The sequence below is a fragment of the Manihot esculenta genome, chromosome 3 (genome assembly GCF_001659605.2).
Source record: "Manihot esculenta cultivar AM560-2 chromosome 3, M.esculenta_v8, whole genome shotgun sequence".
NCBI lineage: Eukaryota > Viridiplantae > Streptophyta > Magnoliopsida > Malpighiales > Euphorbiaceae > Manihot > Manihot esculenta.
The window spans coordinates 30,049,238-30,061,930 of NC_035163.2; the positions used below are offsets into that span (position 1 = coordinate 30,049,238).

The 12,693-nt window shown below is 35.5% G+C and overlaps 1 protein-coding gene across 1 annotated transcript; it reads right to left on the minus strand.

Moving 5' to 3' along the window:
• Window positions 1-8,624: 8,624 nt before the first annotated feature.
• On the minus strand, window positions 8,625-11,937 carry LOC110611772. The gene is made up of 4 exons (XM_043955327.1): window positions 11,742-11,937; window positions 11,523-11,603; window positions 10,765-11,228; window positions 8,625-9,980 (listed from the first exon to the last, which is right to left on the minus strand). The coding sequence occupies exons 2-4, from the start codon at window positions 11,579-11,581 to the stop codon at window positions 8,878-8,880; spliced, it is 1,626 nt and encodes a 541-aa protein (XP_043811262.1). The 5' UTR covers window positions 11,582-11,603; window positions 11,742-11,937; the 3' UTR covers window positions 8,625-8,877.
• Window positions 11,938-12,693: the final 756 nt, after the last annotated feature.

Below are 12,693 nucleotides of genomic sequence, written 5' to 3' on the forward strand. Positions count from 1 at the left end.
AATTCACTGTAAATATTATATTTTAAATTCAAACTTATTTTAAATTCAATTATAACTATTTAAATTTATCTTACTAAAATTTCATAACATAAAATATTTGAATCTATAAACCTATCGTTATCTCTAATTTAAACTGATAATAAATTAACATTTTCTATTTATAAGATGTATAGTTTTTGAAAAGTCAATCCTATATTTTTATTTATTATATTTTAAGAGATTGTAAATTAAGTTATTTTGTCAAATGACAAATTTTACTAAAATGGTGATTTATAGAGTAATAAATCGAATTATCACCGGATTTCACGTGTTCTAAGAAAGAGCTGAATTCATGAACCAAAATCCATAAAATTTCTCTAGCTTATCGGTCCGACCCCTCCAATTCTAGTCTGAGCCTACGAAGTGGATCGAGTCACTCACGAATTCGGGTCTGACAGGAGGGAGCCCAGTTTGATGAGGTGACAAGGAGAAAGACGGCAGACCCAAATTACTTTGCAATCCTATCTGCATGTGAGTGAAAATAAATTAAATGGTTGACCGGTATGGAGAGGACATCTGATACTTCCGTACGTACGAAACTGCGTTGATAGCACTGAGGCCGTTAAGCATCAAAATCTAAATTTAAATCGGAAAAAATATATTAAATATCAATACATAAGCCATTTAAAACTAAAATAAAATATAGCTGACACACCTTTTCTGTAAAAATACCAGACTTAACCTTTAAAACATCAGATATCTCAATCTGAAATAGCCCTCAGGACTAAACCAGTGATACTCTACCAAGTAACCTCCATGCACTATGCACTGAAACATAAAACCCACTCTGTCGGGTCAGCATATCATAAGTTAACCTTGGCTACCATAGAGTCACAGGAATCAAACCTGGTCTTCTCTAATGGCCTTTCTATGGGTTACAGGAATCAAACCTAGTCTTCCCTCTGCACTGGTCTTGGGTCAAGGGAATTAAACCCTGTCTTCCCTCACAGTTATCATTCACTGGGTTTTCGAAACACAACATTTAGTAAGTCTGTTTTGACTCATTTTTCATCAAACTGAAAATAGGATACATGCATACACAAGGGATAAACATACACGAGGCAAAGCACATTCTAAACCATATCATACTGACTTACTACCTATTACATGCCTTTACATATATCTCTTGTATTTACATCATGTCCACACTAAGCTATTACACATGCAGTCGTCTCATCAACACTCTGCTGTTGCTGACTTCCCTGCTATACTGAACCTGCAAAACTGGGATTAAGGGAAAGGGATGAGCTATAAAGCCCAGTGAGTAGAAACACTGAAAACAGTTCATTCATACGCATTGTATATGAAAATGCATTACAACTCAAACATTCCACATCTTGGATTAGACATGACCTCAGAACTCCCTCGACGGGCTAGTGATGTCGCCTTGGTCCAATCCTCATAAACAATGATAATGCAATGCACCAACTTCGTGATTCTAATGTAATCACCCTAGATAAATCATAGCAGCCATGATGCATGAATTATGCTCAAACATTCTGTCTTTTTGTATAAAAAGATTAAGGTTAGTTCTACTCACCTCTGCTCCTCTGGCAGATACGGTACTGACTCTGACCTCTCTAACTCTGATGACCTCCTCGAACTCTCGGATCCAATCCTACACAAATGGACTCGAATGAGGTGTCAAACATACTCTGAACAACTCTTAACCAATCCCCTATAATCCCCCCTGAACCTCTGAAAACAATCACATAAATCATGCAAAAGAAGGCTGGACAGAACACCTTCGGCGGCAGGTTCGGCGGCCGAATGCCCTGTCCAGAGCCGAAACTCACATACTTTCGGCGGCCGAATCTCCACTTTCGGCTGCCGAACCCTTTCGGGGGCAAGGTTCGGGGGCCACAACACACTCCAGAGACGAACGTCTCTAACCTTCGGCGGCACCTTCGACGGCCGAATCCCCTAAACAGAGCCGAACCTCAAAAACACTCGGGGGTAAGCTGTGGCAGCCTAAGCCACCAAGCAAGAGGTTCGGCGGCCGAATGCTCCTTCGGCTGCCGAACCTGAGTTCATCCAGAACTCAGCTTCACTCGCAACCTAGCTCCTCCATCCTTTCCACCTCGCTAAACATGCATAACACAACTCCTTAACACACATATACTCAAGTATATGAACAAAGGGGTCCAAAACTAACTTACAACCCCAACAAAACAACAAACAGAACACATATACAAGCTTTTATACATAACTCATCAAAAACTAAACTTAAACCCTATACATGCAACTCTACCCTTAACCTCGTTAAAAGCTGGTATAAATCATTAAAACAAATTAAAAAAGCTGCCCTTACCTCCTGAAAACAGAAGCTGATCAACCTGAACCTAAGGACATGCACCACCTTCCCTTCACCTTCTCCAAACTACCACACCTCTCTTTTTCACTCAAACCCTTCACAACCAACCCATTAAAACTTTACAAGGTGATAAAAACAAAGCAAGTGACTCATGGAGGACGTGGCCTCACCTCAGGCAGTGAAAGGAACAGAAATCCATCCATTTCACTGACTGGAGGCGCTGAAATAGAGGGCTGGCCGACTCACCTTCGGCAGCCAAACCTGCATGCAAAACCATGCAACGTTCGGGGGCCGAACATGACCTTCGGAAGCTGAATCTATAACACTTTCGGCGGCCGAACATTACCTTCGGCGGCCGAACATGGCAAAAGTCCCCATAGTCTTTTCTCTTCAAAACTTAATCCAAAACTCATTCAAACCATAGACAATACTTAAAACATTTTAGAAAACTCTTAGCGTACCCTTCTAGCAGCTCCGACATCCTCCAATTCCACCGGACGGTAAGAATTCCGATGCCTGATCTAGCCGGGTATTACAATCTTCCCCCCTTTGAACACATTCGTCCTCGAATGTTAAACACAATAAACAAGCAAGAACGAACTCTATTCCTGAACTTTACAGCTTCCGCTGCGCTACTCTGATCCTTACTCTTTTGTTCTCTTTATCCTTTCTATACTAATCTCTTTTCTAACTTTCACATTCGAACTCTCAACAGATAATACTCAAATCTAGGTTTTACCTAGGAACACCACAATCGATCCTTACTCGCTGTTCGTCTTAGATCAATCTATACTTAGTCACCATTGACAGGTACTATAAAAGCTCACGAAGTCATCCGTCGTTTCCCATCACAACTCTGGAACATTCCAGTGTGAGGTACTACGTCAGATAAAACCCCTTAAGCAGGCATTTGAGGCTGATTCCCTGACCTGATTGCAAACCTTGCTCACAAGAGCGAGAACCCCCTAGCAACCTTTCCTGAAAAACTATGAGCTTGCGGGGCTGACACCAACTTCTAGGCATCCCTATACTCTGTCCTCTCAAAGGACTAACTCTGATCCATCCTAACCTCTATACTCTGACCTCTCCTACCTTGTCTCTGTAGACATAGGTAGTACCATGAGTAGCTAGCCAATCCGCCCTAGGTTGACATCACCAGTCACCCCTAGAACCATAAGGTCAGCTGGATTGCATCCACTACTCGGAACATACTCTGAACTGAACCGACAGACTGACTCTGCCACAGATGGATCACACTCGGGTCTAACCCAAAGAAAACCCTCTCATGCCCAGAAGTCATCAAACCCACCCTATCAAAGGCTCACAAACAGAAAGGAAAACGAAACACTAGGGTCCAAACCAAATAGCATACACATCCAAACACTTCCAGTGAACGTACCTGACGTCACCGTGTTCGATGTGGTAGCCTCCTATGAAATCAGGGTGAAGATCCAAGCCAAAGCTAACGGAACTTCCCACGGGAATTTACGAAAGAAAAGACTGGCACTTTCTCTGCCTCAACTACCACCTATTCCCAGACTCACTCTATTCTCTTTCTAACCTTCGTTTTTCTTCTTTTCTCTTTCTTTTACTTTAAACTTGACTGCAAGTATCAACTCAAGGTTCCCACAGTTCATAGCAACTCTCTCTTTAGCTTTTCTTTGGTTCACTAATCTTTCACTATTTACTTTCCTCAAAACTTCCTATCTTTTCTTTGCTATTCTGATCATCTAACTCTGTTTTCCTCTTCTAATCTCACAACATATCAGCAACAGACTACTAAAAAACATAAGCATACCTGGCACTTCTGTATCAAATATAGCTGCCTCCTGCTGAACAGCTCTACCAGAAAATGTCCGCTGGGACTGAACTATCCAAGGCGCAATAGGACACTCACGTATCATATGCCCTTCCTGACCACACCTATAACATCCTGTTATCCCTACACGACAGACTCCTTTATGCAACCTTCCACACCTCAGACATTTTGGTCCACCTATACCAGCACTCGGACCAGCATCACTATATAAACTAGGGTTTATCCTATTCCAGAACTCCTTTTTCTTTGACCCTTTAAGGCCTCTAACTTTTTTCTTTCTCCCCCACTTCACTCCTTTCCAAGTAGTTGTACTCCAAGTGGAGGGATCATTTTCTCCTATACCTGACATCTTAGAATCCTTGGTCTATGCAGTGTCTGAAGACCTTTCATCCAACTTCACCTGTACACCTATATCCCTTCTTTGCACATCCCCTTCCATCTCTTTCCTAAACCATATCATACTGACTTACTACCTATTACATGCCTTTACATATATCTCTTGTATTTACATCATGTCCACACTAAGCTATTACACATGCAGTCGTCTCATCAACACTCTGCTGTTGCTGACTTCCCTGCTATACTGAACCTGCAAAACTGGGATTAAGGGAAAGGGATGAGCTATAAAGCCCAGTGAGTAGAAACACTGAAAACAGTTCATTCATACGCATTGTATATGAAAATGCATCACAACTCAAACATTCCACATCTTGGATTAGACATGACCTCAGAACTCCCTCGACGGGCTAGTGATGTCGCCTTGGTCCAATCCTCATAAACAATGATAATGCAATGCACCAACTTCGTGATTCTAATATAATCACCCTAGATAAATCATAGCAGCCATGATGCATGAATTATGCTCAAACATTCTGTCTTTTTGTATAAAAAGATTAAGGTTAGTTCTACTCACCTCTGCTCCTCTGGCAGATACGGTACTGACTCTGACCTCTCTAACTCTGATGACCTCCTCGAACTCTCGGATCCAATCCTACACAAATGGACTCGAATGAGGTGTCAAACATACTCTGAACAACTCTTAACCAATCCCCTATAATCCCCCCTGAACCTCTGAAAACAATCACATGATCCGACTGGACTACCAGCTGACACACCTTTTCTGTAAAAATACCAGACTTAACCTTTAAAACATCAGATATCTCAATCTGAAATAGCCCTCAGGACTAAACCAGTGATACTCTACCAAGTAACCTCCATGCACTATGCACTGAAACATAGAACCCACTCTGTCGGGTCAGCATATCATAAGTTAACATTGGCTACCATAGAGTCACAGGAATCAAACCTGGTCTTCTCTAATGGCCTTTCTATGGGTTACAGGAATCAAACCTGGTCTTCCCTCTGCACTGGTCTTGGGTCAAGGGAATTAAACCCTGTCTTCCCTCACAGTTATCATTCACTGGGTTTTCGAAACACAACATTTAGTAAGTCTGTTTTGACTCATTTCTCATCAAACTGAAAACAGGATACATGCATACACAAGGGATAAACATACACGAGGCAAAGCACATTCTAGTCCTGAGGGCTATTTCAGATTGAGATATCTGATGTTTTAAAGGTTAAGTCTGGTATTTTTACAGAAAAGGTGTGTCAGCTGGTAGTCCAGTCGGATCATGTATGGGATATTTGGAGTTTAGTTTAGGCTTGCTACGGGTTCTGGCGGCCTTAAGCCGACCTGAGTCCTAGCGCCGAGCAGTTTGGGCCGTTACAAAGAGGGTACCGGTTTCCGGGCTGTTACAAACTCAACTTAATCCTAGTGAAATAATTTTTATTTAAATTTTGTCCATTATAAATTGAAATTACAAATATATGCATATATTTTAGGATCCAAATATCTACATATTGATTCATGATAAATTACATTTAAGTTTTTGCTCGATCCAACCTATATATAGAAGATGTTTTGCCTGAAATGAACAGGCTCTGCTGCTTTGGTCTTTGCATTCAGAGCTCGGTGACAAAGAGAGTTTCTCTATAAACAAATGGAGAAGAAGAGTGGGGCTTGAATTTAGTGCTTCGAACAAAGGAAAACTGAGGTCATGTTGTCATTCGGAACGACTTAACCAAATTGAAAACATTGATCAATGACCAGTCATGAACCTTATAATAGAGGATGAGCCTCAAGTAGTCTAGACATATAAAAACTATAGTTAAAGCGAATCATTTAAATTAGAAAAAAGGATGCTATATATAGTTCATTGGCGACTCTCTCGTAATTTGAGGCTACAGTTCATAAGTAGCAGAGCAGCTACAATGCCCCTCATACCTTCAAGTTGAGGCACTTAGGAGACTTGCATATCAGAGTTTAAGCTCTTTCATGAGATTTAAGATTGACGATTGACCTACAACGAAAATCAATAAAAATCCAACAAGAAGCATATAGATCAGCCAACTTGGTACCATTCTCATCATTAAGATGCTCCCAAGAGAAGTTTGTAAAATCACTGATCCACTCTTGGCTGTAATGTTTATAAAGATTTATAAACCATTTATTTGCGAAAAATAATTTATATTAAAATTTTTTTTATAAAAAATATTTTTAATAAGATAATTTATTTTTTATTATTTAATTTAAATTTTATAAAGAAAATTTATTAATAATTTTATGAATAAATATCTTAATAAGAATTTCATTGTGTAAAATTATTTTTTTAATTAAAAAAATATTTTTTATTGATTAAATTTTTTAAATATCTTAAATGCTAAAAATTATAAAAAATATTTTTTATAAAATAAATGCGAGTTTTAACTAGTGAAATTTAAATCCATTTTGAATAGAAAAGAAGATTCTAGCAGCATTCAAGGACATTAGCTGGCAGTGTAGTTTTTTTTTTTTTTTGGAGAAAAATGTGAGCAACGTTTTAATAAGAAGATTCTAGTAACATTTTAAATTATCGTTTAATATACTTTTCTTCAAACAGCAACGTTTAATATACTTAAATTAATAAAATATAAAATAATTTTTTTATTAAATATTTTTAAAAAAATTAAAATGATAATTTAAAAATATTAAATTTCTCAATACTAATTCTGCAATTGTTCGATTTATTAGATAATTAAGCTCTACAATGATTTTGAAACAGCTATTTATGTCTTAGTTACAAATTTTCTTAAATGAAAATATGTTAAGCTATTTTTAAAATTGTTTTAAAATATATTTTAAAAAGAGAATATGCTTAAAATTTGATTTTGAAAAGAAATATACTTTATATTAAGATTTTTTATTTGTGAAAAATAATATATATTTGAAAAATATTTTCTGTGATAAATAAATTTTTGTAAAAATATTTTATATAAAAAATTATTTATCATTATTTAATTTTTTATTGATAAAATATTTTTTATTTATTAATTTTTTTTAATGTTTTAAACGCTAAAAAATAGAAAATATTTTTCTAAAATATATTTTTAGAGAACTTAAATTATAAATAAGAGAAAATTATGTAATAAAAATAAATCATAAAAATCTGAGCTTATAAAAAATTCTAAATCCCAAGAGTAGATGATAGTTTAGTAATTCTCTATTTAGAATAAATAAAACTCAGATATATTTTTTTAATTACTTTTTGGTTTCACAATAAATAGTTGATTTTATCTTGCCTGCCTCTACTTTGATGGAGTTGCTCCTTCTTGTAGTTGTATTTCATCAAGTGTCTTGAATGTGCTATTTTATTATTTGGAAATAAAATAAACAATACAAAATGCAAAATTTTTTAAAGGTCATCAAATTGACCCCCAAACTCAACAGTCTGTGGAGTCAACCAATAATAATTGATCAAGTTAATTAATGAAAAATAGTTATTATGATTTTTATGCAAGCTGTTTATGATAGATTTTCTAATCAGTTTTTTTTATTTCAACTTGCAGCTTAAATTGTATTAAAATAATAATTATCAATTTTAAAATAATAATGTGTAATTATTATATTATTAATAAATAATAAAAAGTTTTAAATCATTAAAAATATTAATATAAAAATCATATCACAAAACCATTAAATTATAAACTTTAAAATGAATAGTAAAAATAAATGACATCAACTGTTACTTTTTTATACTTTTTGTTTTTCATAAAATTAAAAATTAAATTTTTTTTTTAAATTAAAAATTAAGAAAATAAAATCTAAAACCTCTCAAATTTGGTGGTCTTACCACCAGATTAAACATGAATAATTTATTTTTTCTCTTTAAAATATTAAAAAGACATTAATTAATAATTATAATTTAAATAACATAAAAAATTATTACTATTTACTAACTATACGATATAATATCATAATATCTATAATCATGCTATTTTAATACATATTAAATCACAACAACCACAAAATAAATAAATAAAACTACAAGTTACATTTTTTTTTTTTAAATACTTTTCCCTTTCCCCCTAAATAAAGTGTAATTTTTCTTCTCCAAATTATAAAAGCTCAAATTAAAATCAACAACAATTAAAGCTTAACTTTCTACATTAGTTAGAATCGATTACATAAAGGTTTTTTTTTTTTTTTTGGGGTGGGGGGGTTGGGGCTAATGAAAGTACCAACCGAAGTTCTATCCGACGAATACAAGTAGTGATATCACAACAAAACGATATGAAGTCCAAGCCATGTAACAGAAACTATTGCCATATTAAACATGGAAACATGGTTCAAAAGACTTAAAAAGCAAGGGCTCTAAGGACATGCTTAAAGAGAAAAACCTTGTAGAGGCGCAAATTTTGCCAGAATTTCAGATTCACGCTTGACAGCATTGGTCTTTTTCAGCTCCAATTCTGGTATTCTGGAGTTGGCCAGCTGAATCTCATTCACCACCTTTGGGATAGCATTTGCCACCAACTTTTGAGCATAAACCACCTCAACCTTTGCTTCCTTGTTTGTCTCAATTGCATTAGTAAGCTCAGCTCTCCTGGATTGAAGTAGAGCAATTTGATTGTCAATTTCTTGCACAGTCATTAAGTTTGAGTCCACCTGAGCTTGAAGCTGGTCCGTTTTTTCCTTTAATTCATTATACTCTTTCTTCAAAGAAGCAACTTTGGCCTTTTTTGCCTCAAGGGTAGCAAAGAAATCGTCAACCTGCTCTATTAATTCTCTACTCTCTAGGAAAACCTCAGTGAATGATGAAATTTCTTCAATCAACTTCAATTTAACAAGTTGTTCAGCATTCAAGGTAGGATCCTTCCGAAGTTTGGATGCTAGATTTGCAAGTTCCGAAATTTTGTTTGATAACACCAACGAAGGAAAATCCATGACTAGAAGAGAAGAAAGCTTACTTCGGGCTTCTGCCATTTCATTTTGTGCAGTATAAGAATCCATGCTGGCAGAAGAAAGGTTACCAGAAACAGGTTGGGTGAGAATGTCTTCCAAAGAGTTGAGATAGTTATCAAAATCCTCTGGAATTGGTTCAACTGCTGATTCCTCTGTGATAAAAACACCACCTTTATCACTGGGGACATTTCGTCTAGAAGAATGCCTAGTTTTCCTCTTAGCTGTGGATGATGGCGCAGTTCCATTCTGGTTTGTTTGCTTAGTTTGTCTTGTTCGCTTAGGAGTGGGTGACAATTTATTTTTTGTTCCTTTAGGTGCCGGGGATGATTTAGCTCTGCTCTGTTTTGTTCGCTTAGGAGTGGAGGATGATGTTGCTCCATTCTGTGTTGCTTGTTTGGGTGTAGATACTGCATTCCTCCTCCTTTTTCCCAAGCCTGAATGAAGGTTTTCTTCTTTCTTTTCTTCTTGACCTGCCACTTTTTCATCCTGCAGAGCGTTCTCCAAAACAGAGATGGCAGGTTCCTCTGTATTATATTAAACAATACACTAGTTAAATGAATATTGCCAACGGAAAACACTTTTACACAAAACAAAAGTAAGCAAACAACAGCTTCCATCCACAATAAGAACTTCCCAAACTCCCTCTCAATAGCATAAGAAAAGCTATGAAATGGAAGCCCTTCTCTAGTTTCACAGAATAAATTCAAAAATAGATGAACAAGTATTTAGGAGGTACAGAAAGAGTTCGGACAACTTCTTTAGACACATGATTAGTTTTGTCAAAGAAACAATAGTAGGAAAAGAAAAAAAAAAACCAAAAACAAAGAGAGAGAATCATGCTGTATCTGGAAGTTAGTCTTCCTTCTTTAAAAATCAAGATGTGATGCCACTTCCTATTCCCCTCTCATTAATCTGTAGTGAAAAAGAAAATAAAAAAAACTAAAGCTTGGTATAGCCTCTCTTCTTCAAGATCCAAATATGATGCAGCTTCTGCTACCCCTCCCATTAATTTATAGAGAAAAAGGAAATAAAAGGGCAACCAAAAATTGAAATGTCATGGTAAAAATTCCAAAGATGAGATGGTTTAATAAAGTGACCCACGCATCTAATCAGAGTGTTTATTTTGCAAACTTTTTTGGCACACCATCCAGAAACAAACACAGAGGAAAGAGACTGATCTAATGGCAGGCAAACAAGTATACCAACAGCTAGCAGCTGCACATTCTAAGCTAAAGACCAAGCTGGCAACTGTCAAGCTCTAAAATAGAAATATGAGAATACAGCTAATAGTAAACAACTTAAGCAAACCTTTTGGCGGAGGTTGAATTTTTACTGGGATCTTCCAAGCAAAGGATGCAAAAAATGCATCAATATCTGAACCTGGGAATTGTGATTGAATGTAATTCGCAACAGCAGCCTTGCTGGCAAAAGTCTGTTTCCCAAGGCTCTTTGGAAGATACAGAAATCTATCTTGGAAGTAGCCTGAAGAGTTAAACCTCCTTCCTACCCTCCACGTCCAAACATCACCAGGATATGGCCAATCAATAGGAGCATACGGCAAGCCTTCACCAGAATCACCAGGTAGAACTGGCCAAAGCAAGTTATTCTCTACATTATTTGTGCCACCATCACTTTCATTAGGGACATCATTTTGCATAAACTGATCACTCTGCAATAACTGATCATTCTGCACAAATTGTCCGTCCTGTGGGAATTCCTCATTCTGCTGACCAGCCATTGACACGGGTGAGCCATAGCCACCGTGACTGAAACTTCAAACATCAAACAATGGAAATAAATTACCGAATCATAACTAGTTTCAGGATATACAAAATACTATAATTTATGCAAAGCAGTTTTAAACAGCATATATAACACCCTTTAAACATTCCCTACAGTTCTATATTATCTAAATTCCAAAATTAAAGCAGGTTCAACACACACACATAAAATCCAATCTAAACTAGTTAAACAAAAGATTTGTTCTTTAGGCAATAACATCAAAAAGGGCTAATAGATCTCAGATAGGGTTCAGAGATCTTAATAAAAAGGGAAGAAATAAATACCCTGTAGCATAGTCCTGCACTTGATCTGAAGAAATCGGAAAGGGGTTGGAGTCAGACATCAAGAAACGAAAATCCCTTGACCTGATAAAAAGGGATAAGGAAAAGTGAAATTCAACTATGAACTGAGAGTGTTAAATCAGAGAAGACGAAATTGAAGGCAGTAAAAGTGAAGATCATAAAGAAAAACATGTAAAATAAAAGGAAAGAAAATAAACTCACAGTTGTTTGAGTGAACCAGACACTGTTGCTGAGAAGAAATGGAGACCCTGTGAAGCTAGAAAAGTAGCCAGGTAAAGAAGAACCGATATGGACGAGGACGCCGGATGCCTAGAAATGGACAGTGGGAGGATGAAATGTCGGTATTGCCCTTTGCGCGTGGATCTGCCTCCAACCGGATGAAGGTCCAATGGGTGTTCTGACTCTTACTTCTTACTTCGTCTCACTTTCACGTGCTCAACGTTGCGTGGTTTGCACTCTTTTGTTGTTATTATTATTATTTTTTTTTTTTGAGAAGACTCTTATAGTTGTCATTACAATTTGAGGAAGTGGTGATATCGTTAAATTGCAAAACTTTTCGTTAAATTGTTCTAACATTTATTTTTAAAAATATATATAAAAATAATAAAAGTAATAATTATCGATGCCTAAACCTGTAAGGAATTATTTAAATTACTGCTAAAAGACATGCTTTTGAATATGTAAATATCATGTTATTAAAAATTAACTAATTTTAATATAATATGATATAATTTAAAATATGAAATTAATTCATAAAACTTTACTAATACTTAAATTATTATTTTTAATAAGTTTTTTTAATCGCTCAATCTTAATTTTAAATAGAGATTTAGCTATGCTTCTTAACAATGAAAACATGTGAATTTTTGTTCTTAAGTATCTCAGCATAATGGTTATTCAATATTATATTTTCATTAAAAATTATGTAATACACAAAGCATTTTGCATCTATAAGTTTTAAGAATGATTAATTTACATAGTCGTTTCTTGTTTTGTAGATATTGTATTTACGGTTTAAAATTCCACTGGATTTTTAATTAAATAAATTACCTCATCTTAATTTAAGAAAAAGGGCAAAAAAAAAAAAAAAAGATTGTAATTGATTTTTAATTCTAGATGATGACTACGTCATCATACGGCATACAAAATGTTG

Bases quoted from the DNA above. Each gene is read 5' to 3' on its own strand.
- LOC110611772 (XM_043955327.1), bottom strand. From the start codon at position 11,581: ATGTCTGACTCCAACCCCTTTCCGATTTCTTCAGATCAAGTGCAGGAC. The intron at 11,229-11,522 runs GTATTTATTTCT...TGATGTTTGAAG, and splicing joins GTGCAGGACTATGCTACAGG to TTTCAGTCACGGTGGCTATG. The intron at 9,981-10,764 runs GTTTGCTTAAGT...AATATAATACAG, and splicing joins AATTCAACCTCCGCCAAAAG to AGGAACCTGCCATCTCTGTT.